Source organism: Antechinus flavipes, chromosome 5 (genome assembly GCF_016432865.1).
Source record: "Antechinus flavipes isolate AdamAnt ecotype Samford, QLD, Australia chromosome 5, AdamAnt_v2, whole genome shotgun sequence".
NCBI lineage: Eukaryota > Metazoa > Chordata > Mammalia > Dasyuromorphia > Dasyuridae > Antechinus > Antechinus flavipes.
Genome location: NC_067402.1, coordinates 57,081,371 through 57,103,896, shown reverse-complemented (window position 1 = coordinate 57,103,896; position 22,526 = coordinate 57,081,371). Strand labels below are relative to the sequence as shown.

The 22,526-nt window shown below is 32.3% G+C and overlaps 1 protein-coding gene across 3 annotated transcripts in view; it reads left to right on the top strand.

The window, feature by feature from the left end:
• The window catches only part of NEBL (nebulette), a 458,082-nt gene that overhangs the window by 313,617 nt on the left and 121,939 nt on the right, over window positions 1-22,526 (top strand). Inside the window, exons 7-9 of one of the 3 annotated variants that reach the window (XM_051961695.1) lie at window positions 7,905-8,009; window positions 14,007-14,117; window positions 21,236-21,346. The exons of the other annotated variants lie outside the window; for them this stretch is intronic. Of the exons in view, the coding sequence (XP_051817655.1) occupies window positions 7,905-8,009; window positions 14,007-14,117; window positions 21,236-21,346 (327 nt within the window). The remainder of the gene's footprint in view (window positions 1-7,904; window positions 8,010-14,006; window positions 14,118-21,235; window positions 21,347-22,526) is intronic. 3 annotated transcript variants of the gene reach the window in all.

The following is a 22,526-nucleotide window of genomic DNA, read 5'->3' as shown; positions in this document are numbered from 1 at the left end:
CTTATATAGTTTTCTTTCTCCATGCTGTCCTACAATTCTGGATGAAATAACAAACATAAAACTTTAGAATATATTTCTTTTTGAGGAATAGGATTTGTTTCATCAATACTATACTATTGCTTTTGGGAAGAGTTTCAGCTAAGTGATGAAACTCTAGAGCCAAACATAGGGGAGAAATGTTTTGTTCAGAAATGTGTTCAATGTTAGTTGGCACAGAAGATTAATTCATCTTATACTGTATTTTCATTCTATTGGTTTACTAGAATTGTTAAAGAAAATCTAAAATCACAGAGAAGACATTGCTGACCTGTTTAGGCAATATTACAGAATATTGTTAATAGAATAGAGGAAAGATGTCACATTTCAAGTGGATGAATGGATGCTCTTTCATTTAGAACAGCAAAAAAATGAGATCTTATTATTGTTCTTTGCTTGCTTTGTGCAAGGTATGAGTTGATATATATATATGTATATATATATATATACATACTTATTTTCCTTTTCTTTAAAATGATGAAAAGGATTGGAGCATTCTGTTTTTTTTTTTTTGTTTGTTTCTTCTCAAAAGGTCCAATATTATAAATTACTTTAGAAACAACAATTTTAATACATGGAGTTTATATGTGTCATTTTGTACTGCTTTCTGGAGATTACAAAAGTAATGTGTGTTTTAAATTCTCATTTATATTGAATTCTCCCTACTATTCAAAGCTTTGAAATTTAATAATTTTTTCATATAATGCATATATCCAGAAATACTATTAACATTTTAAACTTAGAAACCTTGTATCAGACTATATTGTGATTGAAAAAGGTATATTCCTTAAATAGTCATAACTTGATAATTTATTTTAATCTACTAATTTCCGTTTTTGTCTTCTTTTTCTTTTCTTTTCTTTTATGCCTTATCAAATAAGATGCTTGTTAGCTATTATTATCATTATTATTAATTCTCATTGCCAGTAATATTCTGGTTCAGATGATATAACCCTTTATTAAAAATTCTTGATGCTACTCCATTATGAAAGATTTTAAATGATTTTTCCAATAACTATGCAGTCTATTTTGTGTTATAATAATCTGGTTATTTATGCCCACTACTAGATTGTAGTCTACTTGAGGGAATGATTATATCCTATTCACTTCTGAAACTATATTACTTTACCAAAATGACCTTAAAACCATAAAAGTGAGCACTCTGAGTGAGATGTGCTCTAGGCCAGAGCTTCTTAAACTGTTCCATATGGAATCATGTAACTGAATGTGAGAGTCATGAAATTATGATTTGTTATCAGGAAATTTTTGATTTGCATACACATTTTATATACCTATATACCTGGGGTTGTATGAAAAGTTCTCAGGTGTAAAAAAGTTGCAAGTGGAAAAAGTTTAAGAAACCCTGACTAGGCTACCCAGTATGTGAAAATGGGGCTGAAGGACTATTATATTGGAGGGCTTAGTAGTCTTTCCTGATGGCATCCTCAGCATTTAAGAGTTGACATTTTAACATTCTAGTTTTTAATTTGTTGTAATTTTGTTGTAAATTCATGATGCTATTTGTTGTATTTTGTTGTAAATTTATGATGCTATCTATAAATTTATCTAAATCTTTTGTGAAGGAATTTGTTTTTGGTCTGTTTCACCTGCTAGCATAATTATTTCCTTAAGTTTATTTCCTCTTATATGGGGTAAGACTGCCAAGATTCAAGGGGAGAGATAAATAAGTAGGAGACCTGTGAGTAGATTAGAAATCAAAGGACTTGGGTTTGAATCCCAGATCTGCTACTGAAAACCTGTGTAGATATGGCCAAATCATTTCAAGATTCTGGGTCTTTGTTTCATCTTCTAAAAAAATTAATGGGTTTAGATTTCAGTCCCAGTTCTTTCTCATACTGCCTGTTTGACCTTGGTCACACATAGGTCTTGAATTGGAAGGGACTTCATATGTCATCTTGCTGTTATGTAGTCTTTTTCAGTCTTGTCTGATCTTTGTGGCCCCGTTTGGGGTTTTCTTGACAGAGATACTGGAGTGGTTTGCCATTTCCTTCTCCATCTCAATTTACAGATGAGGAAACAGAGCCAGATGGGATTAAGTGACTTGCCCAGGATCACCCAGCTAAGAAGTGTCTGAGACTGGATTTGAACTCAGGAAGATGAGTCTTCATGACTCTAGCCCCTGTTCTCTGTGCACTATGGTTCCAATAGCTGCCCCAGTGTATCATCAAGTCCATTTTATAAATGACAAAATTGAGTAATCAGTTTCCTCACCTCTAAAATAAAAGTGTTAAACTAGATAAGGTCTGAAGTTTATTAGAACTACCATCATATGATCCCTTCTCACTTTACACCTCATGTTCCTGATTATCACATTGCATAAATTCCAGCATCCTTGGATTTAATGGATAATATGTTGATCTTATCCATTCCTTTTATCATTTTCCAGATATTGATGATATTCCCCTAGCTATTGGATCTTCAGACTGAGCAGTCTTAACATTTTCAGTCTGATATGATAAAGCCCCCCTTCCTTCATCTGTCATTTTATTTGTATCTTCCATGAGGTTTGGTAAGAAGCAATATAGAAGAATTTACTTGATTGAAGGCACAATCTTTAAAAATCTTTCCAAATGCCAGATGGTAGATATTATATATTAGATGAAAGTCATTCTCTCATTTGTTCCTGCATTTGGTGTACTGTACCCACTTTCCTAGATGTGGTTACACTAATACACTGTGCAAAAATATTATTCATTTATTTATTTTTGGCAGTACCATTCCTAATGATGATTAAGATTTTTTTCTCACACAGAAACAAATCTGATTAATATATTCAGATTATTATTGGCAAGGACTCTTTTATTTCTTTCCTGAATTGTAGTAGCTCAATCAATCTTCTTTTAAATTTGCTTTACATTATTTTATACTTAACAACGTAGTAGCTCACTTTTCTTTTCTGTTCACTCACACATCTTTGAAAAATCATCTTGCAGTTTATCTCTATCACATTGACATTTCAGAGCCTGGAAGACTTCAGTAGCAGTTGCTAACTTGATAATTTCACTGTGTGATCCTCCTTCCAAGTCATTAATGAAATTGGTACTAAAAGCTGGTCCTAGAACCATAGGTCTCCTAGAGCTTTTTGCTTGTTCTTCTTTCTACCATTCATCAAATTTTACCTTATATTATAGAAATTTTTCTGTATCTTCTCTCCTCTATTAGATTTTATATGAACAAATACCATAGGATTGTTACTGTGGTATTGGAAGGGCTTTCCAAGGTCATAATCATTTTATGGGCCAACTAGATGGTGTAGTAGATAGAATGCTGGACCTGAAGTTAGGAAGACGGAATTCAAATCTGGCAACAGATTCTTACTAGCTATGTGTATCCAAACAAAACACTTCACCCTTTCTGCCTCAGTTTCCTCATTTGTAAAATGAGCTGGAGAAGGAAATGGCAAACCACTCCAGTATCTTTGCCAAGAAAATCCCATGGGGTCATGAAGAATCAGAAATGACTCAAAAACGACTAAACAAGTCCTTCTATGAAGAATATGATGAAAAACATGAGCTCCAAAGAATATTAAATTACCTTCCCAAGGTCATACAAGCAGCAAATTTTAGAGCTGCAACCACATTTTCACTATACTAGAAATATATCTCATTAATTCTTGTAGCCTTTATTATGTCTATCATAGTGTCTTATCCTAAATTAAAGCTCAATACTGTTTTGGAAAAAGAATGAATCACTTTAGATTAGATGGTTTCTTATGTCCCTTTTCAACACACAGATTTTCTGCATCATTGTGGGCTTCAATTAGTTAAAATTCTCCTTCTCACCATGTGTCTGTGTTTATTATATTTATCAGTTTCTATTCTCATGGGGTGGCTCAGTTTAAAAAAAAATAATGTGGAACTGAGTCAAAGGCTTTTTAGAAAGTGAAGAAGAGATTAAATACATTGTTCTTATTATTTCTCTCGGGAGGATGCAGAACATAGCTCAGGCATGATTTTAATCTTACATATATAATTTTGTCTTTGTCCCAGCATGTTTAATGTTCCTTAGATATCCAGTGAGCCTATCCTTTATTATAGAATTTCACCAGTTTATCTGATATCCTTGTTATGCTGGAGTTTCCAGTAGACATTCTGGAAGCTTTTTTATGGATTAGAGTTCATAGGCAGAGACCACTTGTAACTATGAACTAACAATTCCATATTCCTTTGTTTTTAAAAGCTTCTTGTATGTTATACATAAGATAGGAAGACATAAAGGATTAGAAACTGGTATTGCTGGACTGGGTATCCATATTAATGAAGTGATAAATCCTCTAACTTGTTCCCTCAAATCCAGGTAGTTTATTTACATGTAGCTTATAAATGTGGTCTTGAACATTTTTTGCTATTCAGACTTTTATAATTTTTGCATTTTTTTCAAAACTTAAAAAAATGAAAATTTTCCAAGTGCTTTCTCCACAAAGATTGGGACAAAAAGTTTTGCCATTATTTGGTTTTGGCATTATTTTATGTTCATCTATGACTGAATATTTTGATGTCAAATGGCCTTATTGATCATTCATTTGGTTTCCACCTTTGGATATATTTATAAATCTTCTTGTTACCTTTAGGGTTCCTTATAATGTACTTATATTCTTCTTCACCCATCTATTTACTATTTTGGACCTGACTTTTGGTACTCTTTGGATTTTCTTGTCATTTATGCTTTATATATATATATATTTTTTTTTTCTCTGTACAATATTGTTTTTTTTTTTTTTAAACTGGTAGTGAATTATAGGTTTGACTGTCCTTTTTTGAGAGGGTGTTGATTCCACTGCTTCAATCGAAAAGTAGTCAATTCAATTTTTTAAAAAGTCAAATAAAAAAACCGGTTAAAACACTGGAATATCCCATATGCCAATGACATCTCCTTTCCTTTTGAGAGGGAAGAAAGTTTGCTTGAAATGGTTTTGTAATTTGTAGTATGTACATACACACATACATACATACATACATACATACATACTACTACTACTACTTTGACTACATCTGTAGAAATGAAATGTTCTCCTTACTCAAGATTAAGTTTTCATTATCTTTCCTTGGAAATAAAAATCTGAGCTAAGTGAAATTCCATTAATCCTGCTACAAAAATAATACTTAACTAATGACATTCTTTACCCATATAAAAAGTGGGAATTATTTCTTTGCTGTTATTTTAATGGAAACATTTGGTAGGAACCATAAAATTAGAAATACTTTTTAATAAGACCCTTTTTTCTTTTTAATTCATAAAATAATGTAAACATTTCCATAACACAGTAAAGTAAAAGATGATTACACATGAAATTGCAAATTTATTATATTTAACTTTCTATTCCTTTAAAAAATATAATTAAAACATCCTATAACTTGCTTCACTCACCCTTTTCTCCCTCCTCTCTGCTCTAGAAATGGTTGTCATTAGACATGGAAATGTACATTTAAGTGTATCTCTCTATATATGCATATCTATCTATGCATAATTCTGTTTATCAATTCTCTGGATGCAAATGATGTCTTTCTTCACAGGTTCTTAATTTGGATCTTAATAATAGTCAACATTCCTGGAAGTTGCAGGGATGGCCATCAATTTAGGAATGGTTGAACAATATGTGGTATATGATAATAATGAAATACTGTTATGCTATAAGAAATGAAGAGCTCATTAATTTTTATTTTATATCATCTCATAGATTCATACAAAATAATGAAGAGCAAAATGAACAGAATCAAGAGAATGTTGTATACAGTAATATCAATTTTGTTTTAAATAAGCCACTTCTAAAACATGCTGATGAGGGGGAACAAGAATGGAAAAGAAAGAAAGAGATGGAGAGGGAAAGACTATAAGGGTGGGCATGAATGGGAATGTCTTTTCTATTTGTCAGTTCAACAAAGAAAGAAGTTAAATATTTAACCCTTTTTCCAGTACTCATGTCCTGAACAAGTTGCTTATGTCAGTGCTTATCAGGAGCTCTACACTCCATTACTGCACACAACACTACAGTGAAGAATGTGAAAGTGATGAGAAAAAGGTGGTGGTTCAAGATTAAAAATAACGAGTCCAACATTTGCCTAATCATTTTCATAGGTCATTTTGCTGTCACTTAGTTATATAATGAACTTTATATAACTCTCTCTCTTTTTAATATACAAAGTAATATTGTTTATGATACTATCATCATTGCTTTAATTACTAGTGAGTTTAATGGTTTCCAGAAATCCCAAATTATATCTAATATCTGAGGAGAAAGAAATTTGTTTTCCAAATACTTAAGTGCTAATGATTTTTTTCAGACAATAAAAGGGTAAGCTTAACACTGAAACTTAAGACAGTACTAGATGTCAGTTGCTCATGGACTTGGTATCTCTAGGAATCCTTGCATCGTTAAGATGTCTGATAGGATGCGATTCCCTGTTACTCAGATTTGGCTCCACTATGGGTTAAATCATGTCCCTGAAATACAGCTGCATTAGACAAAAGGCCTCTCTAACATGATTATTCTATGAATCAGTGAACAGTTTCCTAGCACCAGTCTTGTTGCATTTGGTATGTTATTGCATAAAACTGTGTTATATTATCCCTTACTATGCTGCCCCTTAGAAAAAACAGGTTTCTTGTTATTTAAGCACAATCGTTCCTTCATTCAGCTGACCAAATGGCGTACCTAATGTATATTATCCTGATTTAAAACTATCACTGATTCTCCATGCTTAGATATAGTATAAACCTCCTTTGCCATTCAGAACCTGCCAAAATCTGATTCCTATCTACCTTTCTAGAATTATTTTATACTGGTCCCTTCGTGTATATTGAAATGTTCTATCAACACTGGAATATTTTATATACCTTGATAGTTTCCTCTCTTTTCCTGTTTCCATGGATGTATGAGCCTTTTTGCATGTTAGGAAAGGAATCTTTGTTTCCCCTTCTCTGTGCCTATTTTTACATGTCTTCAATTCTCACCTTAGAACTCATTTCTTCCATGTAGCCTTCTCTGATTTTCCCTACCTAGAAACAATACTTCCCATATTATTTTTACTATATTTTGTTTGACTATGCTTTTAATTATAGCTTAATTTAAAACTTTTTAAAAGCTTAACTTAATTTTTTGTACATGTCTCAGTTACCCATGCTAGATTATATGTTCCTGGAGAGTATGCCATTTAAAATCTTTCTAAGTCCATATGAATGAGAGGCAAGTGTAGAACAGTAAATAGAGACCTAAGCTTGGATCCAAGGTGGTCTGGGTTCAAGTGTGACACTTCCTGGGCATGTTACTTAACTAATCAGAGCTTGAGGCAGCTTTCTGAGAAGCAGTAGAGAAACTGTGTACCTCCACTGATAGAAATTTTCTCATCTGGGAGTTCACTATATTGCTGAGATCATAGGACCAGTTTATCTCTGTCCTTCAGAGATATTCCCTTGTGCCTAAGCAAATACTGAGGGTTTAACAAACATTTAATTATGAAATTAATATCTCTATAAACACACATAAATATACATACACATATATCTCATAAGAGTTTTCTTATCAACTCTTTAGAATGATTTCCACTTCTTAGGTATTATTGTTTTTTAAATGTATTTCCTGTAAGGCTTGTTACATATTTGATTAGGTGAATGTGCTATACTAGCTGGTGTTCTCATATATATAATGAAGAGTTTTCACTTGATTTCTCAGGTTTTTTTTCCAGCTCCTGATTATAAGCATTCCAGCCATCCTTATGCATGTGATAGAGAGAGTACTGTTTGGGAAATTTAAAAAAGTTTCCTACTAGTTTTGTTGAAAAATATGTTACAAAATATTATTTTTTTCCCCTTTAAGTTTAAACATTTTTTTTTCTTTTCTTTTTTTTTAGATCCATTATAGAGGAGAATATAAAAAGTCAAAAGACAAGTGTACATTTGTACCTGACACCCCTCTGCTAAATCATGTAAAACATATAGGTGCTTTTATTTCTGAGGTAAGATAATGAAAACTTATAAAATATTTTATTAATAAAAGTGTTTCATTCTTATAATCATATAGGTTTTGCTTTGAAGTTAGATAACATACTCAGAAAAAATCAGATTAATTTTCTATTAAAGACTTGTAACCTATGTTAATATTAATTTAAATAGTTCTTCTGAGATTTTATATTAAATTACTAAAGTAACTATGTGAGATTCATTATTTATTAATTTATATTTCCAAGTGCATTATAATTACCAATTTGTTGTTCTGTAGGATGTATTTGCTTCATATAAAATATGTTAAGAGCATTTTAATTTTTTAAATAACAAGTGTAGGATTAATGTAGTTGCTGAAAATGAAGCTAATTTATTTTAATTATTAATTATTAAGGTACTTTGAGAAATAGTAATCATTATTATCACTTTACAGTGATAATTGCATATTGTTACTCATTGGCAGAAACCGTCAGTGGACATGAAAAAAAATACACTAGCTGCATATTTTATTCCATTTTAATGATTATTATTAAGACCATATATATATGTATGTATAATATTTCTTAACATGATTTATAAGAAATATACTCATTTATTAGATCAAAAACCATTCATATCCTCTTGCCAAATAATTCTTATATATAGGTTCATACATTTTAGAGTAGTAATGAACTTTAGGGGCCACCAAGACTAACCCCCTCATTTTGTAGAAGAGGAAACAGACTATGAGAGGTTAAGGGAGTTACATAGCTAGTACTTGTCGAAGGTAAGATTTGAACTTGAGTCTTCCTGATCTTAGTCTTGATACTCCAGCCATTATACTACCTAATCCTTCTTATAATCTTCACTATGAATTTCAGGGATTGTTCTTGATCTTTTAGTATTTGTTGAATATGAATACAAGTCAGGAGATCCAACTTCTTTGTTTGTTTATTTGTTTCTTTCTTAAGTCTTTCTCTTCCTACTCCCTCCCTCCCTTTCTCTCTCCCTCTCCTCTCTTTTTCTTCCCCTTCTTTCCTTCCACCTTCTTTCCCTCCTTCCCTCCCTCCCCCTCACTCCCTCCTTTCCTCTTTTTTATCCTTCTTCCCTCCTTCCCCTTCTTCTTCCCCCCTTCTCTTTCTGTCTCTCTATCTCCCCTCCCCTTCCTCCCTCCTTCCTTTCTCCCCTCTGTCTCTGTTCTATCTCAGTTTCTCAGTTTCTTAGTCTTTTTCTCTCTGTCTCTCTCTGTGTCTCTGTCTCTGACCCTCTCCTTCTCTCTCCTTTCTCTTCATGATTAGCACACTTTCCTTTCCAGTCCTTAAATACTGCCCTTGAAGATATCTCATAGCACTCTTATGCATTAGTCAACACTCATAATACTCGGTACTTTCCCCCAATGGTGTACTCAGTATCCCCAAAAGCTCATTCATTGTACATTACTTTTATCCATGGTTTCTTAGCAATCTTTCAGTTCATGAACTGAACATGTTGAAGTTCATTGTAAAATTATTTCATAATATTTCAATCCTTCGGGGACTGTGATGCTAAAATTCATAGAATCAGAAGGGAATTCAGTGGCTATCCACTGATCCTATCCTGCTCTGAAAAACAGTCCTCTCTTTGATGAGTGGTATTCTGCATGTAATCACCCTAAATGAGAAGAATCACACATTTTGCAGGAGTCATTTTGTAGATCCAGAAACTGAGGCTCAGTGATGTGACTTGCTTAAATTACACAAGTGGTAAGTAGAAGAACTGAAATGTGAACTACATCTTCTAACTAATCTGTTTTCTCAAAAAGACAATTAGAAGTAATAGTTAAAAGTGCAAAGAGCCAGATGTGGGCTTGATGTAAGAAAGAACTTCCTAGCTGTTGGAGTTATGCAAAGGAAAAATGGACTGCTTTGTGAGGTATTGTGGATGACTACATGTTGAATTTGAACTTTAGTCCCTTAAGGGCTCAAATATGAAGTGAGTCTGCAATAGTCTTCAGTATGTTCAGTGGATCCTCTTTGGAAGAAAGATTGAAGAGAAACCATGGATAAAATGAATGAATATTTTTTGGATTTTTGACCTATTCAATTGGGGAGAGTACAGAATATTACCAGCACCTTTGGGGGGAAGGAGAGTATCCATCAATGAGATCCACTGGAGTGTTCATTTCTTTTGGGCCTTGTATTTTGCCATTTTTTTCTTATCTTTGTAGAAGAATTTCCTGAAATTATGACCATGCAAATTAGAGCATGCCTAAGATCTAGACAAGAAACTGGACAGCAATTTTTGAAAACAGATATACTTAAAATTGCTGTATGTATTATATCTGCAAAAATTCAACCCTTTCTTGATTCTTACCATTTAGTTTTCATATTTCTCTGAATTCTTTTTCATTTCTTATGATTTTTAAAAAAATTTAATGAAAATGATTCTGAACTTTTTAATGAAAAAGTTTTTAAAAAACTGTTCATTGAAAGAATTCTAATATTTGAAAATTGGAAGATGCCTCATGATTATCTCAAGAATCTTAAGACAGATTAGAGTGGGAGAAAGGTCTCACTTGAAAATGGAGGACAGTACATATTTTCTGGCAAAACAAATAAGGACCTATGATTCACTGATACGGGGAATTCCTGAATGAGGGAACTCCCTCTGCTAGTACACATTGGTACCATTGGAGTCTTGGAGAGTTGCAAGGAGCACTGAAATGAGAAGTTACATGATTTGCCCAAGGTCACTTAGCCTACATGTGTCAGAGTCTGGACTTGAACCCAAGTCTTTTTTCCTCTTGTCTCTAAGGCTAGCTCTACATCCACTATGCAGTACTAATCCTAATAGATTTTGTAAGGAGATGAAAATGTTAGTACACCACTCATTTATTCACTCATCAAATACTTATAGTTTACCTACTATATGAGAGTATTGGATACCACAGAGGTTATAAAGATGGCCTCTAAAGAACTGCATAATATTATAACTTAGCAATATGGAATTTTACTCAAATCTATTATTATTTATATAAATTAACTCTAGTAACCTGTTGGATTTACATAGCACACAGAACTGATGGATTGGCCGTATAGCTCTTTTTGAATACTCTGTTATTTCCTGCATTAACAAGCTCATTAAATGACTTAAGTAAAGAATGTCATTGTGAATAAGCTTGAAAAAAGCACATCTATCGATTTTGGTGCAGTTATTTTATATGATCCCCTCAGCTCAATAAAAACAACTATTTTTAACTTTTTTTAAATGTGAGAAAAGTCAATCCAACAAATATTTATTGAACCTAAGAAGTAACAATTATGAACTAGTTGAATGGCAAATACAGTAAAGCCTAGTGACTAGATTGATTTTCCACTTGTACTTATCAGAAGTTGCAGTGGAAAATGATACAAATATTTTCCGGGACACTTTCAAATTCTGAGGGAAAAGGACAAAATAATATTGAGATATACATATATGCTAAGGCTCTCAGATAAGTTTTCCAACTTAATTTTATAAACACATGGATAGCCTGCTCTGTTTTGGTACTGTTCTAGAGAGGTAGAGACATAAAATGCCATTGTTTTAAGAAGTTTACAATTCAATAGTGGGGAAATGACATGAACTGAAATATAGAATTAGCAGGGGTTGGACGTGGAAGAGTCAGGAACATGTTAAGTTTAAAAGAGAGCTCCAAGGAAAATACTATGAGAAATTTGAGGAAGGAGAATTTAACTTGAATGGGGGAGAAGGTGATGATTGAGGAATGGGTCCTGAAGAAAAAAGAAAGGAAAATCAGCAAAGATGAGTCTATTTTATTCCATGCATACAGGAATGTATGAGCAAAGACAAAAATCATAAGGATTGTCTAGTTTTTCTGGAACATTCCGTGTTCCAGAGTATGGAAAGGAATGAAATTCATTCATTAAGCACCAATTTTGTATAGGGTTCTATGCTAGGGGTTGTGGGTACTACAAAGTTTAGATAAAACACAATTTCTGCCCTTGTGGATGTTGTCTGGTAAAGAGGTAAGACACCCATACAAATGACTAATGTACACTATTACATGATGTTGTAAACCAAAAAAGTGATATTAAGTCTCAAGAGGAAAATGTGTACTAATAACAGAAGATTTCAGGGAGGATCTGGCATTTGAATTGGACACTAGAAAAATTGTATCTCCAGAATATCTCCTGATTCACCTCTCTGTCTTTGTTCATACTTATCAATGTACCTAGAATGCCTTCCCTCCCTTTCCCTGTTGGAATTCTACTCACTGCATCCCTTAAGGAGTGGTGAACCAACTTTGGAAATGTGGGAAGTGAAATAGTTCAAAGTTTCGGCACTAATAATTTCTTGGATTAGGTCTATGGCCAATCTGGCTAAGAGGAGGGAGAAACAATGTTTTTTTTTTTCTTTCTAAATTTGTTTTATATAATTTAACATGGTAGTTATTAAGGAAGCTGCTCTAATTTATATCCCCTTCCTATGGATACCAGTTGTAAATGGGGGTCTGGATTTTGAATTGAAGTCAGGGCTAAGGAATTAAATTTAGAAGTCACTGTCTTTGAGGTGAATTTAGGATATAGAAAGTGTAAAAAGTTAAAAAAAATGTATTTCACTGCATTGGGGAATGCACATAGTATGAGCTTAATAAATGCTAATTAATTAAAAAGATAGATTAAATTAAAATATTTCATTTTTAATTTATGGAATAAAAAATTTCTATAAAATAGTATAATAAAAAAGATAATTGCACATGAAATTGCAAGTCTATTATGTACAACTTGCTATTCCTTTTAAATATATTCACAAATTATCATGTAATTAACAGAGTATTAAGAATAATAAAAGGAGACAGAAGGAAAAAGTCAGAGATATAGGAGAACCAGGGGATTTATGTATTATAGAAGTCAAGGGACAGGTATTTTAGTCAAGTGTTATTTGCTACAGACAGATTAATGAATAAAATCTGAAAACCAAAATATTTTGTTTTTAGGAAATCAGTGAAGATTAAGAAGTGGAAATTGAATATTGTGAATAGCTGAGGTTGAATATATGGTGAAAAATGGAAGTTATGAATACACACCTCACTAGCAGCTTAACATCTAAAATTTATACAGTTCTTTCAGATTGGCTTTTAATATATTTTCTCACTTGATCTTCCATTGTCCTTGTAAGGAGAGGTTAAATGATTTTTCCAAATTTCTGAGGCAAGATTCAAATTCATATCATCATGATTGTAAGTTTAACACTTTATGCACTATCCTCTAGCTTCTATTAACAAGTATTTGTTGGTTAGTTATTAGTTCCTTACTTGTAATGAAACTGTTCTGCCATGTCCTCTTCCAGTGAATGGGATAAGAGGTCACTATTCTTTGCATTTAATTACTGTCATAACTATTTAAGAGAAATTTGTAAAATCTGGATTGCTTTTTTCTTCTGAATCATTTTGCTGTGGAGTAGAAAAAGGGGAGTAGGCAATCTGTTGAGTTTATATTTTACCTGCTTTTGCCAAGAGGAAGTTATGAGTGGGTGTCATTCTGTCTTGGGAGATTTAAACATTGAATGTGGAGAATTAGCAGCATTTTAAAGGCTATGGATAGAAGAAAGCTACTTATTAGTTATTATACAAGTTAGTTATTCTGGTCTTTATATTTTGGTCTTTTCTAGTGAACTTTAATATCTTCAACTTTCTCAAAAATTCATATGTCCCATTATTCTGATGTTTGTTTCACCACTGTCCAAAATGCATAAATATCTTTAAATTTTCAAATACATAATTTGGCTTTTTTCAAACATGAAAATAATAAATGGGTATAGCAATATTTTTACCTCTTTGCTTGTTTCATTCAAAGCTATCTCCACAATCTCTTGAATTCAGTTAATTATCCATCTCTTAGTATTTCCTAATGTTTCAGTGTATGTCTTAAAAAATTTTTTTTTAAATTTTTGATCTTCAGTTCAATTCCTATAGAATGGTTCTTTTAATCTTCTTTCTGTATTTATGGTAAAAGACAAAAAATGTTATTTTTTTTATTCTATTTCACCAGGCAAAGTACAAAGGCTCTATGAAGGCTGACCTTTCCAATTCTCTATATAAGCAGATGCCAGCCACAATTGACAGTGTCTTTGCAAGAGAAGTTTCACAACTTCAGAGTGAGGTAAAGTTTTACAAAACTGTTTTTTAGTCATGGAAAATAAAGACATACTCTAAGAAAATGCTTTAGAATGAATGTCCATTAACATAATTATATGTAAGAATTATTTATAATGAGTATTCAGAATTGCTTATAAAAATGTGGGCATCCATAGTCTAATGCCAGTCAAGATCCAGTGGTATTTGTATTGCCTTTATTAAAGAAAAAGAAAAAAAATACATGTTTTTTAAGTAGAGGGCAATGTCTTTTTGTCACAAGTTTCATTCAGTGGAGTTTTGTGGTCATATGATACATTGGGATCCCATGCATACACATTTCCTTAAAGATAACTTGGCAAATATTGTGTTAACTGATAACCTGTTAATTCACTTACACTGAAAGTGATATTTAGTCTCTGCTTGAAATCCTCCTGTATGAGGAATGCCTTATTGCCTACTGATGGATAGATCTGCTCTTAAAAATTTTTAATGATGTCAAAAATAAATTTACCTTTTTGCATTTTCTAACTCCATTTTCCACCTGATAATCCTTCAGGTACATGAGGTCAACACTCATCTCCCCTGTGCTCCCAGAGTCATATCTTCTCTTGGTAAACAAAAAAATTTCCTTCAAATGATTGTATATGACATAAATGAAAGTCCTTCACAATTCTGGTTGTTTTGTCTTTGAGTTTGCTAGTTTAACAAGATTCTTAAATTATGGTGCCTAGAACAGAACACGAGACTGTCTTTGAGGTGTGATGAGGGCAGAGTACAGCAGGACTGTCACTTCCCCATCCTAGAAGTTGTGCCCTCCCAGGGCAGCTCAAGATCCCACCAGCTTTTTGGATTTTCCTCTTACACCTTGACTCACACTGAGCTTTCAGTCCGCTAAAACCCCTTGATACTTTTCAATAGCAATTAATAATTGTTGTTATACAGCAATTAACCATGAATCTATCTTATATTAATGGCGTTGATATCTTGAACTTACACTTAAGATTTTACATTTGTTCCCAGCAAATTCACCAATCCATCAGAATCTTTTTGGATCATGACTCCATCATCCATTATGTTAAAAAAATTTCCCCCACTTCATGGCATCTACCAACTTCATAATTATGCTATTTGTGCTTTTATCCAAAATGCAGATAAAAATACGAACTAGTCCAAGGCCAGTGGCAGGTTCATGGAGTATTCCATTACAGAGTCATTGCTATGTTGGCACTGAAGTATTAATTTCTATTTTCTCTCTAGTGTTTGCCATTCATTTTGAATGGTTGGCATTATAGTCAAGACAGACAGGGAGAATGAGTCAAGAAGCTGCTGGGATGAATGGAGGGCTGCTTTTTGAACTACACTTAATACTTCCAGATCCATTTAATTGTCCCATTGGTTACTTAGGTCGGCACCCAGGCATAATGGATAGAGATCTATATCTGAGATTCGGGAAGATCCAAGGGCAAGTCTTTGCTCTGTTATCATAGGCAAATCACTTAAAGTCTTGATGCTGTAAGCATCTGTCTAGGGTTATATATTGCAGAAAAGATATCACCTTGCATTGATAGCATGTATTTCCTTAATTATCCCATGCTAATGAATTTGCAGGTCTAGCTGTTATCCCAATCGTGGTGCTTGTGTCTCTACCTTTTCTATAAGAATACTTCAATATTCTAATAAATCCATGAGTGATAATCCATCATTAGTGTGGATATTCCCTCACTGGTACAGATCACAGTTTTGTCTCTAGTGAAACTGAAATTCTGAGCATTACTTGTCCACTTTCCCATCTTTATCACTTTCATTCAATTCTTTTTCTCTGTTGTTTTCAACTTAATGATATTCAAATTATCATGATTTATGGGTCAGTGTGGAGTAAGAGTGTAATGTATCTGTGAAATGAATATGTAGATAAGATCAGATCCTGAATCTGTTTCTGATCTCCTGTTTTCCAGGACAAATCAGAGTTCTTTTCATCTTTTCTCTAAACCCTTTGATCATCTCTGTGAACTTTTACCTTTCAGTGAGTGGCTTTCTTCTTGTTCACTGGCTCACAACATTATAAGGAGTTCCTAATTCTTCTTGGAGATGAGATGTCTTTCAAGTCCCATACATTTATCTGAAGTTCTCTCCTCTAGCCCTGATATTAAAAAACATAGTTTAAAATCTTCTGTGGACAGACCATTCTTTTTCCTTAATTTTATCTTTTTTTTTTTTTTGGCAGATAATACCTAACTTGTTTCATAGAGCTTGAAAACAGATAATTCTTTTTAAAATGTTGAGCCTTGGTATCATTTCCAGAACATCTTTTAGTACTTAGTAATTATAAAACCCAGTCTCTACTTAAGTCAGCAGTAAAGAAATCTCAGATACAGGCTGTGAAGCTAAAAATATATAAGATTGAGATTCTACATCCCTGACCATGACTAACACATACTTTATTTTTACCTCCAACATCTGGTTAAGCTTCCATTTGCTGATATAGGCTACTTTATAAAGCAAATAATTATATGCTGTTCTTCATGTAAATGACAAGAAACAATTATGCAATAATTACAAAATAGAAGCAAATCCTTATTTTGTTACTTTTCAACAAAGGTAACATTTTCAGATCTTTAAACGCTATTTTGGGACTAAGGGGGGTTTTCTCAATTTTGCAAACTCTGTGTGTGTCTGTGTGTGTGTGTGTGTGTGTGTGTGTGTGTGTGTGTGTGTATGAGACAGAAAAAGAGAGAGAATTTAAGTAAATTTAATGGTATATTTAATAATTTATAATTTCTTCTATGAGTTTTTTATATTTTGTAATTTCTTCTATAATTATTATAATTATTCAGAATTATTCCTTTTAAGTTACATATTGTGATAGTTTTTCCTGGAAAAGACTTTTACATAGACTTTAACAACAAAAAAGATTTTTATTTTTACATGTCCATTATGTGAAGAATCTTATGTTTGTCATTTGTACAATGTAAAAGTGAAATATATATATATATATACATGCTCTAGAAATTACATTTTCTGCATAGACATCATGAAAAATGCTGCAAAACTCAGAATTTTTTCATCCCCCTTTGCTCTAATATAATAAAAATGTATTTTTTTGATTTTTTTTCTTTTTGGGACAACCAGATATAAACCAGATATAAATAAGTCTTATGCTTATTATTAGGAAATTCAGTCTTCCATCTTGAAAAAGTTCTAATCCCTTAAGAATGGATCCCATTCTTAAATGACCATTACAGCTTCTTTCAGTTCCCTCATATAGATCTAGCCTATGTCTGCTTAGCTTAGGTTGGAAGATTAGAGCTGAGTGCTAGGAACTGAATTTGAGATTTATGTAGCAGAAATCCTGTAATACATGCCTAACCACAGTCTTGTAATAGCAATGACTATTCAGCCTCTAAGGTCCCATACTAAATGGAGAATATTAAAACAGAATGTTTTTCATTCACTTTAGCCAAGTCAATACCCCTTTATGGGTTGAAACCAAAATAGCATATGCATTTCAAATATATAAGCAAAATTTCAGAATTTAAATTTTGGAATGGAGTCATAAAGTTGGGAGTCTAAGATCATTCCCCTGTTTTATAGGCAAGGAAATTTAAGTCCAGAGAGATTAGAGGCAGTACTTAAACTAGAATCTGAATCTTCTTACTTTTAATATAGTTTGCTATCCTACTAAAAACAGAACAAAGCAAAACAAAGACTATTTTGTAAATTCTTTAAATGTTAAGCATTCAGGAATGAAAATATTTAGTGCCTCAAAGAACTGAAGAATGAGCACTAGTACTATAGTCTTGCTTTGGGTCTTTATTCATGGTTTGTACTAAGCTCGATTATGAGTGGTTTGGGGGAAGAAAGTTAGCTCTGTTGGCTACCAAAACACTACTTGGAATTGTCTGTGATGTTCTATCATAAATAGTGACTAACAAAAGAAAAATTTTCCAAGATCAAGGAAAAAAAAAAGGAAAGAATAAGCAGATAAGTGTGACCTCCTATTGGTGGTGGTATTGAGAGTCTAGACCAAAGAGCAAACTAGAGCTTAGAGTATCCTTCAAAAGCAGTCATAGATTGCTTCAAAGTTTTGGGGAAGAAGGGTCAGATCCTATGGCAGCCTCCAATGACATCATTTGAAATTAAAGCATGGATACTTAAAGCTTTTGTGATTTTTAGTTTAAAGAACCCAGTGGGAGAATTCCTGCCATCAGTGTAGATTTCAACCCTTCTATCAGAAAGTGAATAAGTTCTTTAGGAGCAGATCATGACATAGAAAGGTTGAGGTCCTTGTGCAGGCTTATAGAATTTAGAGGGGGAATTTAAATTCAGGATTTCTTTATTCCAAGCCTAGCACTCTATTCATTCCTTCTCAGTGCTTCTAATTAATACCATATTAAAATGGTACTTTCTTCAGTAAATATTTAAGTACTAACTACACACACACATACTCATACTCTCTATAGTTCGTACTTAATATTTACTGGTGAAACACACCTAGTGTGTGGTATACATACACACATACATACATGTATGAGTCTACACACATAAGGATATACACAAATATATATGTATCATAGTTTCTTTGTGGGACACAAAGATAAATGAAATGTGATCCTTGACCTCAACCAGAAAATGACATTCCATTTGCTTTCCATTCTGAAATCTTGGAATCCCAAGTTTTGCTAATATCTTGCCAAAATCAAGTTCAAAGTTCAGTTTAAAAATTCAACAAATATTTATTAACTTTCCTGATAAATCTGGGCAGTGCAAAAATTGATCCAAGATATATTTAGATTCCTGACTTATACAGCTTGACTGTATAGCTAGCAATAGTTTCTTCATTTTTCTTTGGCTTGTAGACATAAATTCATTTTACATAAATAAAAAAGCAAAAGAATAAACACAACAGATAAGAAATACTAAAAATAATAATAAAAAAGCCTTTTTGATTCATATGGAAAAACTATCATATTTCACTCAAGTAGTATGAACTTATCTGTATATCTTTGTCATTCTTATGCTGTTAATTTCAGTATCTTAAATGACTCTTTCTGGGACTTTGTTCCAAATAAGGCATGCCATACAGTGTTCAATATCTAGTCTTTCTAGCCCAATATTTTATTAAATTTTTTTACTCCAGTGCTTCATGGCAACAAGGAAGTGAACCTTGGTTCTTGAAACCCAATGCCACTTCAACATAAATTCCAGGAAGTCTTTTCCTGCTGGAAAATCTTTGGATACAGCTCCAGCAATTGGTTATGCCAATCCCTTTCCCCAAAGTTATAACAATTTTTTAATATCAAATATAATACTTTTTTCCCTATGCATCCTTTTTGACCTCCCTGCAGCTTTTGCCATTTTTGATCTCCAATTTTTCCTTTATTTTCTCCCCTCTAACCTCTCTTATGACACAACTTTTCTTTTGATTCTCCAGTCTGTGTGAATGCTTTTCAGTCTCCTGTGCTGGATATTCATTCAGAACATACCTAAATAACCCACCCAATAGGTGTCCCACTGAATTGCAATTCTAAGAATACTCTCACAGTTAGGTACTATTTGACATAAAACACCATGAGATATTTTATGGGAGTATATATTGCTCTTGATTATGTCAACTTCAGTTTTTTATCTTCATTCAAACTTTTCTTTAATACTGGATGTCTTCTCTTGGGATAGGATACTTTGATTTCTATCAATACTACTGTATTTCCTGACCCTGATTTTTTCATTGGTCCTTTCCTAAGGAAAGTATTTATGATACTGAGACTCCTACCTCTATGGCTCTTTTTTCTGTTCATAATCATAAGATCATGGTTCATTTGATCACAGATTTTGAGGTGGAAAGAAAATTTTTTTATCTCAATAAACAAAATGATGATCTGCTCATATTCCATTATTTCTATATTCCTTCATTATTATATCCTGTTTTACAAATTTATTGAAAAAGTATGTTCTCTATCCCTTTTTTCTAATCATAATCTCATTTTTTATTGTAAGCATTGTATTATAGATAACATTTTACAGTAAAATATAATATTCACTGCATAGAATTTGTATAACAAACAGTTGAAATTATAAGACATTGGAATTAGTATTATGAAAGTAGAAAATTATCTTTAAGATAATTTTAAATATTAGCAGTTATTGATTACCCTCTGCAATTCTATTGCCAACATTTTTTAATATCAACACAATTAATTGCTTTATATTTTGATAAGATAGCTTTAATTATATAATAAGCATCAGTTTAGAAAAGCAATTTGGTAATGGAGAACATTATTTATCATAATAGTGATTTCATCAGACTAGGGAACTCCCAGTATGGAAACTTAGTTTTTAATACTGATTGGTAACTTGTCTGTAACTTATAGTTTTAGGTGATTTATTGGATAACTAAGAGAGACAGCAGGGATGTATCTAGTACTAGGTTTTGAACCCATATCTTGACTCCAAAATCCTTCCTCATTTATATTTCTTTATTCATAATAAATTTTGATATTGACTCAATAAGGCAAAAGTTCTAGGCAAAGAATTTTTGAAATATTCTAGTGATTCCATAAAAATCTGGAAACTTGGAGATCATTTAATTATATGAAAAATTGTTGTAAGTGATATATTTTTCTGATGTTGGTTTGAATGTCTGGAATTTGCTGCTGTCATAACTGTAGCTATATAATGTCAAAACAATCTCTAGATGGGTGAACAATACAGGAACCACATGGTTCTTTTGCCTACACAATGCAAAACAGCTGCTTTTCTTGATCTTCTCATTTTTTGGTTTAATTTGGCATTATATAGATAAACCCAGAATGTATGGAAATAACCTGAAAGATTCTGGAATCCTTTGGATTTCTCCAATTTGTGGATGTGGTGGCTCTTAGTGGACATTCATTTGGGGGGAAGAAGATTTTGAATATTAGCTAAAGGGTTAAAATTAGAAGTTGAAATAGTATCAAGAATTCCATAATTTATCTTGATTAGATGTTTAAAAACAAATTCCACTCTTGGTGGTGGAATTACAGTGATAAGAAAATATTTTACAAATTTTGTAATCTAATAATTATGGTTCTTATTGAACAAAAATAAAAAGATGAATATTTAATGGAACAAAGAAAGAAAAAAATCACATGTATTTTTGTTTTCAAGGTTCTCTACAAACAAAAACATGATGCTGCAAAAGGAATATCAGATTATTCACATATGAAAGAACCTCCCGATGTAATGCATGCCATGGAAACCAGTAAACATCAAAGTAATGTAAGAGTGTTTGCTTATCATTTGTCTGTGACAGACATACAGCCATATTATGTCTCTGTCCTAACAGCAGGTTAAGCTGCTGGATAGTTGTTTTTTTCTCCTCAGTGACACATACTAGCTATATGTTCTGGCAAAGTCACTTATTCTCTAGGTCCAGCAGGCCACAGATGTCAAATTCAAATGGAAATGGAGATCACTAAATCTATACATAAGATATGGCTTTCTGGCTGCCCAGACTTAGTTTTAAATAATGCTATTTATGAATTTTAGTTTTAGTTTTTAAAATTTATTTTTGTATTTTTTATTTATTTTGTTAAATATTTCCCAATTACACTTTAATCTGATTCAGGAGCATTAGAGAATGTGACCAGCAGGCTGTAGGTTTGGCATCTCTTCTCTGGCTAACTCCATAATGTATAGGTTAATGGATAAGAAAAAATGTTAGTTTGTGTTCTGTTTTATTCCTAGGGTGGTCTCTCTGCCGGTGAAATCACAGAGCAAAGCCTATCCCTATCTCAAGAACAAGGGGCAGCAACCTTTGCCATAGGAGACCTTAATAAATAATTATTGAATTGTGTTGATTGAGCAATCAAAATACAATATTTCCTTTTTTTTCCTTCTAAGAATATTTTAGTACATATTTAAATATAATAAGGCCAATTCATCTTTTCTAGAGCAGAGCTGGGACTGTGCTGCCCCCATATCCCTTAGTTTTTTTTTTTTTTTTTTTTTATTGGAAAGTTATTCTAAAAGGAGCAAAAAGCACAAGCAAATCCTTACGTATACTTTAAAGTTCAGAATTACTGTGAATGCAGACCATATTTTATAAATCTGCCCTGAAGACACAAGCTGATATTTCATTTTAAAGGGTCAAAATATACTTGTGATCTACTGAGGATTTTAAAAATATAACTTATATATATATATTTTTATTTTTATATTTTTAATGTATTTTTTCATAATTTTATATAATTTCTCACTATGTAGAACTCTGATTTTGGGATCATATACTTCAATAGGTATAATCTACAACAGGTACATTCTTTGGAAGTAGCTGATTAGCAATATTAAATTAGTATAAGTAGAGGATAAAATAGGAATCCAGTGAGATTTTACTTTTAAATGACTATGCCAGAAAATCAAAGTTATTTTCCAATCATGAGTTAAAATTGATCAAAAG